This window comes from Artemia sp. Qi Xiang Cuo, chromosome 11 (assembly GCF_049724085.1).
Source record: "Artemia sp. Qi Xiang Cuo chromosome 11, ASM4972408v1, whole genome shotgun sequence".
Lineage (NCBI taxonomy): Eukaryota > Metazoa > Arthropoda > Branchiopoda > Anostraca > Artemiidae > Artemia > Artemia sp. Qi Xiang Cuo.
In genome coordinates this window covers 37,541,512-37,562,187 of record NC_142804.1, presented here as the reverse complement: position 1 = coordinate 37,562,187, position 20,676 = coordinate 37,541,512, and the positions used below count along the sequence as shown (strand labels likewise).

Sequence of the window (20,676 nt, the reverse complement as noted above, 5' to 3'; positions counted from 1 at the left end):
CCCCCTATTTAGAAAATCTGGCAAATATCAGGATCGTAACTTTTATGGATAATATTAAACTTGATGAATCTTATATATTTGGAATCAGCATAATAAGCTGATTCTTTTCATGTATCTATTTATATTGAAATTTCATTTTTTAGAGTTTCAGTTACTATTGAACCGAGTTTCTCCTTACTTACAGTTCGTTACCACGAAATGTTTTTAACCAAATAAATACATTAAAGTTTTAGTGCTATGTACGAGAACAACATTGCTACGGTTAAGGTAGCAAATTTGGTAAGTAGCTGGTTTCGTATAAAATCAAGATTTAAGCAGGGTTCGTTCTCTCCCATATATATGGATCATTTTGAATGCAGTTAGAATATATATATATATATATATATATATATATATATATATATATATATATATATATATATATATATATATATATATATATATATATATATTTATATATATATATATATATATATATATATATATATATATATATATATATATATATATATATATATATATATATATATATATATATATATATGTATATATATATATGTATATATATATATATATATATATATATATATATATATATATATATATATATATATATATATATATATATATATATATATATATATATATATATATATATATATATATATATATATATATATATATATACACACACACGCGCGCGCGCGCGCGCGCGCGCGCGCGCGCGCGCGCGCGCGCGCGCGCGCGCGCGCGCGCGCGCGCGCGCGCGCGCGCGCGCTCGCGCGCCCCCCCCCCCCCCCCCCCCCCCCCGCGCGGCGGCGCGCGCGCGCGCGCGCACGCGCGCGCGCGCGCGCGCTATCTCTCTCCACTCTCTCACTCTCTCTATATATATATATATATATATATATATATATATATTATACACAAATTCGAGTTTCCAAAAATTCGTTAAGAGCCTTAATTTTGGAAAGAAAAAAAATATATTAATGACTTCATATTTATGAACATATTTCAAAAGCATAAATTACACCATTGTTCCCCTATGCGTTAACATATTGTTCTTAGTATCTATAATACACACAAAATTGCAATAGAAACATAGATAAGTATAAATTACCAAGTGTAAAGAGTCTACTTACGAAAGACGCTTTAGGCCGTTTCACAATACCTAGAGGACAAAAACGTAAATCGACAGCTGCTCAAAATGAACAACTCTTACCATCAAATTTGAGAAGACTAATCCAAACAGCTAACACAAAGAGCCTTAAAAATATCTGAAGTAACGATAATTAAAATGAAGAACAAAGATATATGCGGTTAAAATAATTGTGGCAACGACAATTACAACGGTTCACTGTGAAGAACAAAGAAATATGCCGTTAGAAGATATTACTAGAAAAAGTAAAAGGCTGATGCCAGCTTTGCCTTTCACTCAGACTATCTGTCTTGGCCTTTCCTCCAATTAGCCATTGCTTGATAGTAACTTGATTTTAATTCTTTTCGCTCAAACAATATTTAACTAATTTTTTTGGTTAGCACAACTGTCTGAGCTTAGTAATTGGGTAACTCGTCTGACACTCTAGATCACAGTTCATATATTATCCAGTATGATCATTCTCTATCTCTCCCATTATAAAAACCCGGACCGGGGTGCGAGTGCTCCGGAGAACGTTTTGGCAGATATAAACATAGGCGAAGTCAGATTAGCGGGAATGCAGGTTAGTCTGTTTCCGACTGTTTCCATCAAAGTGCATTGAAACAAACGGAAATAAAGCTAATGCAGAAACAAGCTAAGGCAGAAATAAGTGGGAGGAGCTTTTTGTTCACGAAGACCAGAAATGATCTGCGATAAGCTTACTGGTATATTCTGTCTACTGTGCTCTAGATGGACTAGTTACAAAACTAAGCTTTCTTTCACTAAAACGTTATGGAACTGTTTCAATTGCTGGCTTTGTTTCATGGATTTAGGAAAATACCAAAAGTATGCTCTTAAACAATTTTGGGATTTGATGAACCACAAATAATGTTGAAATTATGGTGGACGCTATTAGGTTTTGGACGCTTGCTTGTCTTGCAATTGAAGGTTACTTGTCAGTCAACCAATATTTATTTAATATTTAGTTAGCGCAACTGTCTGAGCTTATGAATTAGGTGCTAAGCCTCGCCTGACAGTCTGGGTGGGCGAGCCCTATTAGGCTTTGGACTGGACGCTTGTTTGCCTGCAATATCAGGCGACTTAACGGTCATGTGTCAATTCTAAAACTTGACCAATCTGCCTCAGACTCAAAATAGGCTTAGGTGACATTTTCGCCTGTGAGTCCCAGAAAATTTAGTCCCCTGTTTTGCACACAAGTCCATTGGATATTATCCGTCATGAGTCAACCAAAAAATCTCGATCATCCCTTAGTTCTATGACCATCTACCTCAGTTCTGACCTAGGATGGATGGGTGATAGACTATGAATATCTATCAACAAGTGAAAATGACAATATTTTTTGAAAAGGCTTATGTCAGCTTTGCCCCTCATTCAGACTATCTGTCTTTGGTTTTTCTTCAATTAGCAATGGCTTGATGGCAACTTGATTTTAATTCAATGCGAGAGTTACAACGAGTCAAAAATGATAGGAGACAGCAAAAAAAAAAATGCGGCTACAAGACATGTGACAAAGAGGATCAAAACGAATAAAATTGAAAGAAAAGAACAAAGCAATGTGCGATTAGAAGATATGTGACAGCGAGAAAAAATAAATTTGTGTTGAGAAGATAAGCGGCAGCAAGAATTACAACAAGTCGAAAACGACAGTGAACAACAAAGAAATATGCAGCTACAAGACATGCGACAACGAGGATCAGAATGAACCAAAAATGAAAGTGGAGAACAAAGAAATATGCGGTTAAAAGTTATGCGACAGCGAGAATCACAAAAAATCTAAACAAAAGTGAAGAAAAAAGAAATATGTGGTAACAAAATAAGTGGCAGCGAGAATCACAATTAGTCAAAATGAAAGTGATGAGCAAAAGAAATATGCGCTTACAAGAAATGTGAAAACAAGGATCAGAACGAATCAACAACGAAAGTGAAACAAAAAAAAGAAATATGCGTTTAAAATATAAGCAACAGCAAGAATCACAACGAGCCAAAACAAAAATGAAGTACAAAGAAAAATGCAGTTAGAAGATATTTAACAACAACAATGACAACGAGTAAAATTGAAAATGATACCTCATGACTTAAAATTAGAAAATGACTTGATGATTTCGCTAATGCGTAAGTAGAAAATTAAATATATATAAGCCTGCCGTGAAAGTAAAAAAAAAGAAAAAGGCAAGTAGATTAGAAAAATTGTGCGGCTATAAGACAAGCGACAGTAAGAATCAGAACGTTTCAATAATGAAAATGAAGAATAAAAAATTGTGTGGTTAGCGGCCAAATGTTACATGAAAATGCGAGAAATGATGGATGATGTAAACCAACGTGCTGGTTCATTAGAACAACAGCCTTGAATAGAAGACAAGTGACAATGAAAATCAATCACTTCTTTGTATGAACTTAAAATATCTTTCCAAGCTTATACACACACTTAACACATTTCTCCTGCCTCAGTTCCAACCGCAGGAATTTAAATGACAAACTCAACCAAAATCATAAACAGAAATTGCTAAAAGCAGTGGTAGATGACAGCATAAATTCTTCTTTTTTGGGTCTCTAATTTTTATATCTATTGTTGTAAAAAAAAAAGATTTTGCGATGGGGCCATGAAACTGTAGCCACTCTTAGCAGTCTTAGATTTTAATCTAGCTTGAATTTGAAACTATACAGAGCTTGAATGCAACCTTACACTCGATAGTAGAAACATCGCACAAATAAACTATGGCTTGACGTAACCCCATCGGATACTCTTCTCATACATAGACTTTAAAACAATATTTCAGCTCCCACATTGTTGGTACTGGCTCAAAGACAAACATTCCTTTTCAGGCAAACTATTCTTTTCGGCTCTGGGCAAGAAATAAGCGTCCCAAATTTAACGTCACATACATCAATCCAGTATTTGTTCCAGACTATCAATACAAATTTGGATGTTGGTGGAGAAAACGAATAATTTTTATAATAAATATATAACCATGGTAGTGTCTATTTGCCTGAAAAACAGAAAAGAAATACTACCACCTCTAGCCCAATCGAGTTTTTGTTCGCTGATTCTAGTGTGTAAACCAAATCATGAGTTCACCTAAATTCCTATTCAGATATTGCTTTTCATTTTCATCACTAGAAGAATTTTGAAAAGTAAATATTCAAGGGTGTTGAACGAATGGAATGATCTATTTGAACCCGATTGTTTATAATGGCCAATTAATATAAAAATTTTAGCAACAGAAAACATCTTGGCTTTCAGAAAAAAATGTGATATCGTCAAGGCTGAACACTCCAATCCAATTTTCAGAAGATTTCTGGGTCAAACTTCACTTTGTCTCATAAAATTAATCTCATTTCAGCTATATCAATTTAGCCTCTGTGAATTAGTCAACTCAACCGTAAATTAGTTTAAGAAAGTATATACTTACCCCATCTTTTGCTACAATGTTTCAACACAATTAACCAAGCATGCTAAAGCATTAAAGCATAAATTCATCCCAAAGCACACATAAAATGTTGTCACCTTCACAACTTTTGGTATTTGTATTAAAACGATAACCAGAAGGACAATCAGGTACTTGTTGAACTCTTTGCTCTCCTTGACAACTAAATGATCCCAAAGTGTTGATGCAACGTTCTTCTGTTTTACATGGATCGTTAAGACATTCGTTGATGTCTAAAACAAGAAATAAATCAAATTACTGACGAGCCTGTAATTCACCTTTTTCTAACTAGACTTTCGAGTTGAAGTGTTACAGTAGGTGAAGTGTTACAGTAACAGTAACTGAGTAATGGCACAAACGACGTATCTATTGGACCTAATTTAACCCCTTGAAAGTTGCAACAATATTTCAAGCTCCTATTACCTACCCCCTCGAACCGTGAAGCAAAAGGCCCTTTTCATCAATGCAGATGACAATCAGCACTTCTTTTTCAAAATTGAGAACGAGTAGCCTACGTACACCCGATACCATAATTTCTCTTGTTGACCAGCTCTCGATTTAAAAGTATAGCTTTTACATAGCACCATGTTTGGTTTGAACCTTTCTCCTTTTGGTAAATATGGTTATTGAAAGAATCCAGGAAAGATTATTCACGGATTTGAAATATATCAAGGACTTTATAAAGGTATAACTAGGACAATGACTGTTACTCCTGACTAAATCTGGCTGGACCATAAAAGATTCTGGGCCATAGATTCTGAACCACGAAAAATCATCGTTTGATCTCCTATTTAATTGGTTTAAAGTATAACAGGAATGAGTTAGGCTCCCCCCCACCCAGAAGTCAAATAGATCAATGGGTTCAATAAGATAGAAATAGAACATGAAATATGACTTCCAATTAAGGCTGGATTAGGACATCGTTCTGATGACATGAATTTAGTGCCCTCTCCCCCACAAAGTTAATATTGGGTATTGTCTCTCAAAGCCATAACTAAAATATTAACTTTTAAATTAATTCAGAAAAACTTCTTGAAAAAGATATTTTCAAAGAAAAACAAAGGCCATATCAAACTTAAGATTAAAAAGAATAGAAACCTACAATAACTCAAACTCAAAACGACCAGAAATTACTATTAAAAAATAAATGAAACCCCAAAGAAATTAAATGAACAATCATAGCGAAAACATACAACGGATGCTAATATAAATGAAAAATTAATCTTAAAACGAGTAAAGCTTAAAATGAATATGCAAACCGATATTAAAACAAACAAAAATATTTTGCTATCTAAAAATAAGTGAAACCCAAAACGAACCGAAAGTAAATAAACAATCATAGCAAACAAACATAAAATAGGCACTAACATTAATGGATAAATAAACCTTAAAACGAGTGAAACTTAAATTGAATATGCAAATCAAGCTTGAAATGAGCAGAAATGACCCTATAACTCCCACGAGAACACCATATTTGGGCATAGAGTCCCTAGGGAGAACACCTGTGCTATCAGTCCCAATCCCACACCAAATATGGGCATGGAATCCCCAGGGAGAATGATTGCGTAATCGATTGGGAACTAAATTTCCAAAGGTCGATTTATTTGTTGTTGTTGTTTGGCCAAGTGCACGCTCGGGGGGAATGTTATGATCCAGGAATAAGAAACAGGTTTACATGTTTCCTTCTAGACCAATCAGAGGCTCGCTTACATCTCCTTCTAGACCAATCAGAGGATCGCTTACATATTAACGGTGGAGGATTGCAGAGAATATAAGGAAAGGATTTTTGCTATAGTTTTATTAGTCTGTGAATAGAATTCAAAGGAGTGAGAAGAAGAACAGTTTGACTTTACACATTTGGATATATATTAGTGTGATAGCGAGTGGAATGTTTACCCTATTAGAAGTTGATAATGGAGTTGATGGTAATAATACAAGAGCACCAAATATTGCGGTGGAAATCACGACAGGATCACGGCTTTGTCTGGAATGGGATGAAGTATATGCAAGATATGTGATATCCTTGAGCAAATTTAAAATGGAGGATCAATTATGTTTCGCTGAAAAAGTTGATATAGCACATGTGAATAGACTTCAATGTGCTTTAAGTACATTAGTGAAACTTATCGACGACAATAAACTCTATCGCTAATTGTACATGCTTAGTATTATTGTTGTTGTAATTATTCAATAAAATTGTTTCGAAATCGAAAATGTTCCCTTTCTTTTCAGGTTAAGTTAGGGGTAACGAATCATGGTCAGTCTAGAGTCAGCAGTCGGAGTGAAAGGATTGACAAATGAATTAGTTTAAGAAAGAGAGAATTAGATTAAATCTAGTGTATATGGAAAGACATTTGATTTTAGATGACGATTTTCTCGAGTTATCTCTTCAACACGGGATATTCTCTCGTCAGGGAACATTTGACAATATAATGAGGAGTGATTCTCCCCCATTGGACTTTTGTATGAAACTTTTAAGATGTGACTCAAGTGCTTATAGTCATTTTATTGATATATTAATTGGAACAAAGCAGAATAATATCGTGGATATACTTTTGAAAACATTGCCAATGGATTCAGTGTAGATGGCTCCACCATTCGAAAGAGGTGAAGTCACAGAGCTACTCCTCTCCCCATTCCCCTCACTGAATTTATCGACCGAGGACGATCAGTTTCGTTTTAGCTGCGAGAGAGTTGACATCGGAAACCAAAAATGTTCTATACATGTCCACTGTGCATATACATTCTTGGCAGTTTGACTCAATGTGAGAATTGTACAATTATTGATGACTATAGTGAAAAGTGTAAATTATGTAATCCTTGTAAATTACATAGAGGCTATACAATACAAATTAAAGAATGTAATTCATGCCTTCAGGAGATTAGTAACTCTCACCCTAGAGGGCACCTGTACTCTAATTGTCACTATGATAAATGTGATCAGTGGGAGAATACTTACCCCACTATGATTGGAAAGAATCCCAAACGTGATTTTAGTTTATTTCTACGAGATTGGTATCGTCTAGGCTTTAAATTATTCTGGGAGGAAGAGTCTGGTCTACTATTTACCTGTTGGAGTAACAAGACAATTTGGTTTTTACGACATCGTTGTGACGACACTACATATTATGACTATAAACCAAGTGATTTTTATTTGGCAGTTACCGAATGTGATTCACCACTTGAAAAAACTATATGTGATATTGCTTCCAATAGACAGATTGAAACTCGCGAATTTCATAATATGAATGCAAATAGTATCATTGACTATACAACAAGATATGACAAGAGTGAAGTTACATTGTACTGTAGAAAATGTGACCCTGACTTTGCAGTCAATCAAGATCAATATACAGTGAATCCGAATGATTTACCGGCATTACTGGTTCACGACAGTTGCCTATACATCGAAGAAGAAGAAATCTAAATTGAAGATTTAAAGACATTGTTGTATATATATATATATATGCATTTTGTTAATAAACAAATTCACAAACATTTTTTAAGCACTTTACTCTTAGGGCACTCAAATCTATATTGTATAGAGGATATTTTCCACTAGAAAGTCGTTCAGACGAGTATTGTCACTATAAATATGGATAAACTGCTTGTAAGTATAGCCGCGGCATCGGAACACAAAATATAGTATTGCATGGAAGCCACAGCTTTTAGTCGTTAGACTCTTCACCCTCTTCCGATTTTGAATAATAGTTTTCCCACTGCTCTCAATATAGTTGCTGATGTGGGGTGTGTAAAATGTATAGGGTAGACCAAGAGGATCAAAAAATTCAATCGTCTTCTTCATTGTTTGAAAGATGCATAGCCAATGACCCGTCAGCACAGTTGACAGACTGCTATTAACAATAATCAAGGTATTGTTGACACTTTGAATTTTTCTAAGAAAGTCCAAGGGCAGACAATAGGATTTGTATTTGGACATGTAGGGATCCATATTAAATACATTGATTATTTGACGGGTGTTCATGGTGCCAAGTCTAGTAGAACACTGCCTTCGGGAGTGATTTCCCAATAGGTTTCATATTGATTTAGTGAGATTAGTGCAATACTCTCAGCCAATGGGTCGGCAAATGTACACTCTAAACGCACACTCCCAGGACGTACTATACTCATATCCTGCGTGCCAGACAAATCCAGTACAATGATACCATGTGTTTTAGCAAACGTATCTTCGGTTATACCATTTTCAAATAGTTGAGAGTCATGATCTAGGGTTTGCATGGTCAACTCATACAATGTTCTATAGGATTTATCAAAAGATAGATTGTAGATTAGGATGCTGTTTACTTTGCACAGAAGAGATGAAAGTCCAAACATCTCAAATTTATGTGGGCATTCAATCCACGATCCGATTGCACTGGCGCTTTTTACAAATGCCGAAGTAAGTTTTGATGAAATTTCGTCATTAATAAAGGATGAATCGGTGAAGGTACGTGATCCCATGGCAATATGACGCTGATCGGTGATTGTATGAGGAACAAGTAGTTTAATATTACTTCCATTGGCTCTCAGTTTTTCCATTGCCAAAGCAACAGAACTCATAACTTGTTGTTTGCGCACATGAAGTATTGCCGAGGTGAGGGAGAGATTACATCAGGATTGGCAGCAAGTTCTTTTCTCAATATGAAATTGGATGGTGCAAGTGTCAGTTGTATATCCACTTTAACAGTGGGCGGCAGCCATTGGGGAATATTAAATATTTCATGATATATTTTTCCAACTAGATGTAATTCACTAGTTGTAGCATTTGTAAGTGCATCTGTACTATCAGTATTAGTAATATATTCATATCCATTGGAGGTGCCTCTCAATTCCTTTTATGACTTGGGTGTCATCAACATGAATTGCATATAGCTTGTATAATTTGAGAGATTATTGCTTGTGCTCACCAGCATGTCATTGATGTAGACACTGCTTTGACAAAATAAATTATGTAATATACAATTTTCATAGGATATTCCATCAGCAAGAATTGGCATTGTATTATCAGATTTCCGGACTTTCATTTGTAAATCTATAAATGTTAAAGACATGTCCATAATGTAGTCTTCATTGGAATAAATTTGAAAATGAATATTATCGGAGAGGGGTTGTTGTGGATAAAATTGTTCATAGTATCCATGCTTGACACTCACATCAACATTTTCAGCATTGAATATATTCAATGAGGCTGTGATTGAAGTTTGAGAATCCTTATGCGGTAAGTAGGACATCTTAGGAAAAGAAACCTAGTTTCGATCTAACAATTTTCTTCCTGGGGCTTCTTCTTCTGTTTACACTACGTGTCGGCTTTTTCCTTTTTTTCTTTGACAAGAGTGGTGATGTCTTTCGTTTCCGACGTGAGTGGAGACTGATGAGTGATGCATTGTTTCTCGACATTTTTAAGCTTTTACCATTTTGTTTTAATCTCTCGCCAAGGGTTCGCACACTGGACCTAAGATTTTCCGTAGCACTTTTTTTAAAATCCTTGCCAGAGCCCCAATCGTATAGTGTAGAGGATGCAAAATCTGTCGCAGCCAGTACAAGATATTTTCTAGCCAGTGGTAGTGAAGAGCGAAAGAGCTTAGCAAACCAACTGCCAAGACCGTAGCCAGACATTCACGAGCAACCTTTGTAATAGTCCATTCCATTGCCCTGTTGTCTCGGGCCAAGAGTATTAACATAGCAGTCAATGTCAGGACAAGTGAATACCACTTTTTTATTAGACATCTTATTGAACGATGGGACGAAAATGGCATGTAATCACAGCCAAACCTTTTGAAATTGCTATGGGATCACCTAATTCAGTTCTTAGTGTTAACTGACCGAGTTCCAAATAGGAAGTGTTTACGGGAATATACTGAAGATGCTTTATATTGTAGTGGTGAATATATTCTCGATAGGTTTTTCGTTCAAGAACCCGTAGGAGGGGAACATTTGAATTACCATCCCAAGAAGTTTCCACAAATGAAGCCTAGATAAATATACAAATGTCCGTGGAAAAAGGCAGACGGTTAGTCAGCAAAAATGAAATTAGTGTTATCGACAATTTTACCGCTGATTGTATTGAGCTTAAAGCCAAAGAACATTCTACAGGTTATCATTGAAAATAACATTTTCGCTGGAAATAAGTTAACTAATGTAGATCTTGCTCTCCTCCATTGAACACTTGAAATGAAAATCTCTTTTTTTACGGGTAGAGAATCTTTCATTAGTGGAGCGACATCAATCATTCATACAGGTGAGTTCCTCGTAGGGTAATTCAATATATGGATAATCCATCCAATTGATTTTTGAATTTGTTCTTGATCACCTGATGATGGTGGCGGCCATTCATGGGGTCTAACTTTTATTTCATATTTACGATCTTTTCTCAGGATGTCGTAGGTATTTTTGAGAATACAGTCGACAAGAGCCACTTCATACTTTCCGTCATCGAATTTGATGGTGGGGGAGAGTTTCGTCCAAAAATGACTTGTTCTATTCAAGTCATTGTAGAGAGGATCAGAAACATTGGACATGAAAGTCACATAGAAATCATTGGGCATTGTTAATATTTTCAGCACTGACCCAAGAATCAAAATCTGAGTTGTATTCTAGCCAGCGAACAAGCAACTGTCTCTGGCCCCTACGAGTAGAACTCTTTAATATATTCTCAATTTGATACAATTCACTAGTGGTTCTAACTTTTTAGAATTCATATTCATAAGTAAAGCCGATAATGTCATCATATTTTGTGTCTCGAAATCGATGTGTCGTGTGTTCGGAGTACAATATTTTAGAAACTTTGAAAATTTAGTTCATCCATAAGTAATTCCCTTTTTCAAAAATATTGGTGGTTCTATTAATTCGAACAGTATCACCAATATTGAATTTCTTCTTCACATTTTTTTCTTTTCTATCATTGGCATATTGCTTTAGAAAAGCATCAATATATTTTCGCTGTAGTGAACTTCACAAGGGTGTGAGTAGAACAGAGATTGATGAGGTTGATGGTTGTATATCCGAATGATATTATCTAAATCATGAATAAAAGCAGATGTATTTTTCAGTGTACAATATCTTGAAATTAATAGACGAATCGTTCTTATTAATCGTTCAGCCAATGCAGCCTTTATCGGGTTGTGACTGATAAAGTGTTGTATTATATTTCAATAGAGCCTTTTGCACATGGGGATTAACAAATTCACTACCACGATCCGATTGAATTTCTATATAGCAATCCTGTTCAAGAATACTTTCAATGGCCCGAGGAACTTCAACACCTCTCTTTGACCGTAATGGAATGGCATAGGCATAGCGACTAAAGACACTGATTGCCACCAGAATATATTTGTTTGGTGCATTGTGATGCCGTTGAACCGCGTCTAAAGTTAAAAGATCCGTTTGCATTATATGCAGAGGGAAAAAGGCTTTATGTTGTTGATATTATTTGCCTCGAAGCTTTCGATTCCTCTGCAGTGTTTAACTCAGCTCATTTTGTAGATCCTCTTTTGTTTTTTTTAGTGTGGTGCCAGAGGCAACTTAGACATCGTTTTGAGAGAGCTTAAAATTCTTGCTTCACCAATATTTTCATAGACATCTCTCATAACTTCATCCATTTTGAACGCAAACAAATAGTGTAATGTCCACTCCTCTTTTGCACACTAGAGGGTGAATCAATTCGTCTTCGCTTTTGACTAGCAGCCACAGGTGTTATAAAATCATTGCTGCTGCTGCTGCTAGTATTTTCAAATATTGAATGTTCTCCTTTTTAAATGCTGTTGGTGTTGTTGGAGGACTATATTCTCTTAGTTTCTTAAGAATTTGCTTATTGCCAATAAGACTTTTGGGGAAGTTTGGTGCATTTAGAAAGGTGTATAGATTATTGTCAAATGATAAAAGTCCTTTACGATTCGTCACCATATCACAAATTAAATCAACTAGATTATAAATTTTTCCCTGAAATATAATTCGTTTCCCTGTGCTATCGACCTGAACTTGATCACCACCAGTTTCCAACATGAGATATATTAATACTCTTTTACTCTGTTTATGATAGGTCAGTGGCAATAAGTATCCAATTCTTGATACAATTGAATTCAATTCCTTCTCCTTTGATTGCACTGCTGCTGCTGCAGAATCTTGAGGAGATGTTTCCTGTTTAGAGGGATCGGTGGCGGTGGTGGGTCTCTCACGATAAGGTTTATGTTTGTCCACACGTTGCAATGCATCTTGAAGTAAAATCAGTTTTTTGTCATCGCCAATATTCTCATCATTAATGAATTTGCTTAGATTGTCTTCAAAATGTTCGACGGGCGAGAGGACAAGTTCAAATGGTGTCAATTTATAGGATTCTGCCATTCACTCTTACTCTAGAGGAAACTGTTTACAAGTCCTGCAATTATTGGCAGTAAAAGTGTAAAAAAGCTATCGCCCGCCTGAAGGAGACGTTTCTTTTTAAAATTCTTTCCTTTCCTTTTAGAGGCCGATGTACGTACAATGGAACGATGTTGCTTTGCCTGTTGCTTAACTACTTCTGGCAGTTCAACATTGCCCTCGGTTAAATTTAAACAAAGTTCAGACATTAAATCAATGAAACCATTGTCAATACCATGTTTGAGTATGGCTTTCCTAAGTGGTGCTTTTGAAGTGCTTAGAACTGAAAATAAATGTTTATTTTCATATAGTTTCTTCAGTGTCATGATGGCGAATAATAGGTCCTTTTAGTGTTCACGAGGAGATATACTGTAATTTCATTGTCAAAAATATATGTTACTACACGCAGATCCTCGGGTGTATTTTGATTACGATCCAATAGGATATAGCCATAGGGTTTATTAGTTACCTGATTGTATGCTGAGAGCAGAAATTGAGGGGTGCCGGGGTATATCTGTTTATTGAGAGTTATTAGCGAGCTAGAATCACGAACAACTCTGTATATAATATAGTAGGTGCAATTCAAAGCAAGGGTTCGCATACATTTGCTCTGATGAAACAGATTGTGTAGAACTAGGGTTATGGAAATGTGTTCATGGTGGGAGCGAATGGTGTACAGTTGTAGCAGTTCCTGTGAGAACTGTTCAATGGATTCAGCCAAATCATCAATAATCAGCCACGAGTTCGGTTCAATACTATTGAAAACATCAAGTCCTCGTATGAATTGTATTGGTATGGTTGTGGCAATAGCTTTTATTTGAACTTAGGACTCCTGCCAAACACTATAGAAATAGTAGATTTTTTTTGGCTTTTCCACAAACATTTTCTGACAATTTTGAATTATTTTAGCTGAAAATGTTGTTTTCCCCGACATTGAGGGACCACAGAGAAACGATTTGAAGGGTGTTTTAAATTGATACATGCTGCTGCTGTTGTTGACAACAGTTAGACTATAACTAACTGTAAATCATACGTGTCCAATGAATAAGTAGTAGTAGTAATAATTTTCCCATAGATCTATCTACGTTAACAAGAACAACAACAAAAAAACAATATTTTCATTGTCATTTATTTGCAACATTAAAACTCTATTTGTTCAACATGAACAATAATAACAATGATAAGAATTACACTTTATGTTCAACAAGAACATGACAAAAAAAACAATATTTCATGGTCATTTATTTGCAACATGAAAACTCTATTTGTTTAACATGAACAACAACAACGATAAAAATAACACTTTATGTTCAACAAGAACAACAATATTTCATTGTCATTTATTTGCAAGATGAAAACTCTATTTGTTCAACATGAAGAACAATGATAAAAATAACACTTTATGTTCAACATAAATAAAAACACTTTTTTGTCCATCAACAATAACACTATCTGTACAACACTTATTGTCTTTAAACACTTTTTGTCCAGCAAGAACACTTTATGTACATTAGCTAACAGTAGCACACTTTTTTGTACAACAACACTTGAAAACAACAAAAAAAACACTTAAAAATTGATAGCACAGTTGAACATTATGAATTTAAATGGGGAGACCCCCCTCCCCCCCTCCACCCCCTCCGGGGCCACGGGGCCGAAGGCCGGCCGCGGGCGGGACCCCCCCCCCACCAGCAGGGAGCGGCTGCGGGCGGGACCCACCACCCCCCGGGAGCCGCAGGGGCGAAACATTATACAATAGTTGTCGTCACTGCAGCAGGTTAGGTTGGGTTAGTTGAGGTTGGGTTAAGGTGAGATTGGGTTAGTTAATTTATGAACGGGTTGGTGGTGGTTGGGTTAGTTAGTTAGTCAGGTTAGGTTAATTTATCCAGACGAAGTTGATTGCGATAGTCTATGCATTCAACTCGGTCTGAAATAAGGTAGTGGCCATGTAGCAGTACACTCACACCATTCTCGAGCACAAAGACTTTGTCGGATATACACGACAATACATTTTCTTCCACTCTCACAGTATAATTTTTATTCTGTAGACAGCGAATTGCAAGCAATTGTGCTCTCGGCACTAAGCTACTTTCTACACAGTCTCTGTGCTCATGTTGAAATCGCTCTTTACAAAATGTGTAGGCAACCCTTTAGACGCCTGCTTTTCATCCCCACTATTTGTTTTAATGCAATAAACTTTGGGACCCGGGAACACCCCCTGGATATCAAATCACTCCCCGTCTCTGATTTTAACATTAGTAGTTGGTTGGGGGCTTGACGTTTCACCAACTCTGGGTAGAGGAACGGATTCCAGTTGGTGAAATCCATCCGCGAGCTGATGTGTTCCCCTTTTTCTAAATCCCCAAATAAATCCTCGGTTTTTACCTTTAACAGCAGAGAATCTGTATCCCCATAGTAAACTTGAACATCCCCCTCCCGTGGCCTTTGCACCTTGCACACTTTGTAAAAAAAAGAAAACATGAGCTTCTTGGAAATTTCAAGTACTGAACTACCTCCTGCTATATTCTTGTTCAGTACCACATTTCTCTTTTTCCTGTGTAGAAAAACCATGCCAGCCTCTATGCTCGTGAACGATGTAAAATTGGGATCGGCAATAATTCGTGCACACTCTAGAGGGTCAGTCACGACGTCGCAGCGAGATCTGTTACGTACGCTTTCACACATTTTGCCAAACGCTGAATTTAGAATGAGTTTGTACAATTCCTTCTCTACCTTGGAGTTTGCCCAAGAGCGTTTTTGAACAAAAGTGTCGATAAACGTTTTCAAATATGCTTTCTGATTGAACTGCAGGACCCTATGTATTATGGTGATCTTGAAACCATTGTTCACCATCCAGTGCAAAAGCAAATGGTGAACAACGATATTCTCCTTAGGGTCCAAATCAGCAATCAGTTTATGCTTAGAGGGAGTCCAGTGTATCCCCATATCCTCAACCAATGATCGATTGTAGGGGTTCAGTGAGTCCCTGCTCACGGGTCGATTGATACAGGGAAAAACAAAATCCCTGACTGAATCGTGAAGCAACAGTGGAATGTGCCCATCAATTTCAAAGAACCATCCTTGCGGTCCTTTGTCTTCAACAGAGGTAATGTCGGGGAGTTAACAAGGTTTGTCAAGCGATTCATTGTTCCCGTACGGCAAAGAGCAGTGAGACATTGCCGACCGTTACAATGAGTTCATGTCCAAGAACACTGCATCTGACTTTGCACCGATGCTGTTTTGTCTACTCGGATCGGTCGACAAGACGTGATCCCCATGAAAAATAGACCCTCCCCTCATTGAACTCTCTAAAATAAGGTGCTGGTCTACTTTGGCGATTAGGCCTATTTCCTCCCTACTAATTTTTAAAATCAAATCCATCACCAAATGTGGCGTGGAAAAATAATAACCTATATCTACCCGAACTCTGAACTCTGAATACCCGAACCCGAACTCTGAATAGATTTGGTCTGTGTTCTTACAGACTATGTCCAACAGAGTTAAAACGTCACTGGCCAAGTAGTGTTTACAATGATCCCGCCCATTTTGACAATTCCCCACATACCAAACCTTCTTGGCAAACTTATAGTCCTCGGCTGTGCATTCACTGTTGGTCAGTGAATTGTAAAAAGCTTCAATTGGAGGTAGTTTCACCTCGCCTAAGCGAGCGCCAGAACAGTAATAGTCGTATGCATAGACACCTTTGCAGGTCAATAGGTAATACATTTCACTGTCTGGAAAGTGCTGTTTAAGCAAGGGAAAGCTATCAAAATTGTCGTTTTTCTGCACTTGAATCAATTGTCTCAATGCCTTGGGAAAAAAAACTAAAGGAATCTAAAAACCTGATTTTATTCCAACACGTATGCCCATTATCCACTGCCAGCCGTTTCAACTCGAGAAGCAACAACTTCTCGACCGATTTGGGAATAATGTTATAGGTAAATGAATTATTGACTCATGAACTATCTACTCCCCCTCCCTCCCTGTGCATACGTGCCAGTGCCGGTAAAATAAATTTTTAATCATAATTTGCATTGTGAATAAAAACTGGGATAAAAAACTGCTGGCTAACATTTAAGTTACACGATTGATGCGCAACCCCTCTAAAATTACTACCCCCAGAGGATATTTCCTGCCACAAGTGATCATGGTGTCTAACTTTCCTCCTCTTCCCACTTTTTCTTATAGTACCTTTATCCCCCTCTTAAAATTCCCCCTTACAAACCAAACATATATTTTGATTTTTGATCGCGAGACGATACTCTGCAGACAAAACCAAAGGATAATGCGTATTTCTTAAACGAGAAATAGCGCCATTAGCTGTGCCAATTAATTTAGTCAGTGCCTTGATCATGCACTCCCCCTCATCCAATGTTTCTACTATTTCTAACAACCGCATGGTCTTAGAACTGTCTCTTTGGACATAGGCATAGGACACTGCAATAGCTTGATTTTCTTTGATTCAGTTTGGAAATCGGAGATGGTTCACTTTCACTAGCTGAGCTTCAAAGCCTAAAGATATTTTGTTGCACTGTAGGAGGGTGCTTTGAAAATTTTCAAAACGTTGAATAACCCTATCCCTTGAAACCGTTTCCGCTGTCTCATAGACATGCGTTCTACAATGCTTCATATGATTTTGCAGCTTTAATTCTGTCCAAAATCTAGAGAGGCATGTCGGACAGTAGAAACGTACCCCCCGCCCCTTTTCACCCTCCCCCAGAACTCTGCTAATGTCTGTGATTGGGTTGAAATGGCCAATTGAATTGGCAAGATCACTTGTAGATGGTGGTGTCTACAACAACCAAACCCAGTGTTTGACTAATTCAATCGACGGGCCCCTTACAGGAAACACCACCGCCCTTTTTTTAAACAAACCCCATCTTCAAATTCAGTTTCAAACTGAACCAGAGTAACTCTAATATTCAAATGGGCATTGGCCCTTTCAAAAATATCAATGGATCTTAGCGTTACTGGGTATTTTCCCTCTAAACAAGAAAAATCTACAATGGGGAAATTGGACCCTTCCTTCCCATGTACAGCCCAATCGTCTAAATTCGTCTTGGTAGCGTCATCTGGTAGAGACTGAAATGCTGATATGAGGAAAGCGTACTTGAAACATTTATGACCTGTTTCAAAACAAATCCGCTGGACACCACGACAACCTACTAAATCTGGATTATAATTTAAAACTATTGACCTCTCAGACCCTGCCCCCCTCTTAAAATAAAATCTTTCTTAAATTTACAAATATTAACACTTAAATTTTCAACATAAAGAACTACAGAGCCGCTCCCATTTTCGTTATAATTCTCAAGATGCGCAATAATATGACCTATCCACTCGAAAAAGACACCCTCAAAATTTTCTAAATTCGGATAAATCAAACGCATCTCGGAATGTATATAATGATGATAAACTTTGCTTTTTCCATCATTTAAATAAAACACCTTTAAAGAAAATTGAAGCCTTGATTGAATCCCTCCCCCCTTTCAACACTTGAATTTGGTTCTCTAGAAGTACACAAATGTTATCTAGATATTCATGCACAATTTCTATGGGGTCAAAAACAAAATTACCACATAAAAGCAAAATAAAAGGGTCACCAAAAATTGCAGTGTAGACAACTATTGCATTTAAAATTGTATTTGATAACTGCAATTCGGGAATATTCGAAAATTGGACATTACCCCCCTCCCCCTCCCCCTCGTAGATATTATCAACACCCCTCCCCCACCCTCTCTGTTGTCCAGACTAGGGGGCTGGGAATACACATCATTAGATTTAAGGTGCAGTCGTCTATAGGGGGCTAGAGGAGGATTCCCTGGTACATAAGGTGTCCAATCATCCAAAAGCTGTAGTGTGTTTTGACTCAAGTCCCCCTTCTCAACTGCGATATAATTTACATTAAAATAATCAGTTAAAAACTCATCAATATTCAACGATATCTCACGTGACTTACCACTACATGGGCAATTGCTGGAGAGCTCCCTCAGTGCGTCCTCTCATTCACCAACTGACGAGCAGGGGGAGATGGTGAGTATGGGTCCAATGCAACCTATAAATGAAAAATAGCTTATTTTCAAAGTGTTCAAATCACCCCTACTGTTTTTTTTATTGAATTATTAATTGAAAACACGCTTAGTATCATTTAATTCCCTACTCAATCGATATTCTGAAAGTTCCAGCTTAATAAATTTTAATAAAATGACATAGAAGGCAATACTTAACGAAAATCTAAAACGCTTTAAATAGACGGCAATACCTAATGAAAATCTAAAACGCTTTACATAGAAGGCAATACTTAACGAAAATCTAAAACGCTTTACATAGAATGCAATTTGATTTTGTTCACCATTCGCTCCCCCCCCCCCCCCAGCGGGCCATCGCGGTGCTTCCTGCAGCGCTTCCCAGGCCCCCGCGGCGCTTCCCGAGGCGCTTCCGCCCACCGGCGCTTCCCAGGTCCCGTGGCGCAAAACCTTTCTTTTTCTTAGAAATTCCAGCCCCACACTTTTCACGTGATGAAACAGTTTTGTTTTTTCACTTTACAATGATGGTGATAGAATTGAGGCATAGCCCCTCCCCCACAAAAAGCGAAAAGAAAAGTCCTAAGAGATGGAAGAAAAGGTAGAAACTAATCAGCTTTTGAACAACCCGCGGTCTTTACTTGATAGCCACTATCTCTTTCCGATAGAGAATTGTGTTTAAATAAAAGCAGTTTATAATGTAAAGAATTTTCTATATGGAAATTATGTCCGGGATATAGTGCCTTTTTTGGCTTCACTACGAGAATTCAGCAGACTGAATGTATACATTAATTGATCTGATTTAAAAGGGAGAACGCTATATTTCCTTTAGGAAAAAAATATCTCTGACACGACGCTTTTACTGTGATGAAATGAAAGGTTTACTTCTAGGCCCCTTAAAACTATAATATTTTAGCAAAAATAGCATTTTGAGTTTCAAATGGTGAGATAGCAGTAAACTAGAAAATTAGCTAAAAATATTATTATAAGGTTGAAAATAGTGAAGAGATGCCAACAGTGGGGCCAGAGAAAATAGGAAAGATTAAATAAAGAGCGGTTTCTTTGACAAGCCAAAAAATTACATTATATTTAGATATCTCCGAGGGAGGGGGGAGCAGGTAAATTTAAAACAAGGTGTAGGTGACTTTAGAGAAAATAACATTTTTAATATCTGAGACACACTTTTACACTGTTGAAAAATAGTGAAAAGAAAAGACTAAAAAAACATTGGAAGAAATGGATATATATTTCTATACCTAGAGGTAAAGATGTTTACATTTTGATATCCCGGCTGCACTTGGGTGCCAGATGGTCCGGGTAACGCGTGTTGGAGGGCAACCTCATGATCTTGTATAGGCCGGGCAGCTCCTAAGACCCTCGACAATGTATGATAAGGGGGTGACGGGCCGGCTATTTCATGATCTTGCGTAGGTGGGGCTTCGGCATTGTAGTTATCCGCCCACTCTCTCTTTAACTTTCTGCCAGGCTGCATTGGGGCTGCCTCACCCTCTCTTGCTCTCTTAGATGGAGGGGGAACACATTCTTCACAATTTGCCTTAAAGAAGAGAAAATAGTTAGTATCGAAATAATTTCCCCCTTTTTTTACAGAAGGAAAATTAGTATCCCCACCCCCACTAACCATAATTTTGTGTAGAAAACATTTATCACAAAGAAGCCTCCTAAGCCAAAAGCAAAGCAAAAGTTAAAATTTGCGAGA

At 37.1% G+C, this 20,676-nt stretch overlaps 1 protein-coding gene across 1 annotated transcript in view; it reads right to left on the bottom strand.

Moving 5' to 3' along the window:
- Nucleotides 1-20,676, bottom strand: part of LOC148946947 (uncharacterized) — a 305,387-nt gene that overhangs the window by 273,281 nt on the left and 11,430 nt on the right. Inside the window, exon 6 of the mRNA XM_089096755.1 lies at nt 4,662-4,814. Coding sequence (XP_088952881.1) covers nt 4,662-4,814 — 153 coding nt within the window. The remainder of the gene's footprint in view (nt 1-4,661; nt 4,815-20,676) is intronic.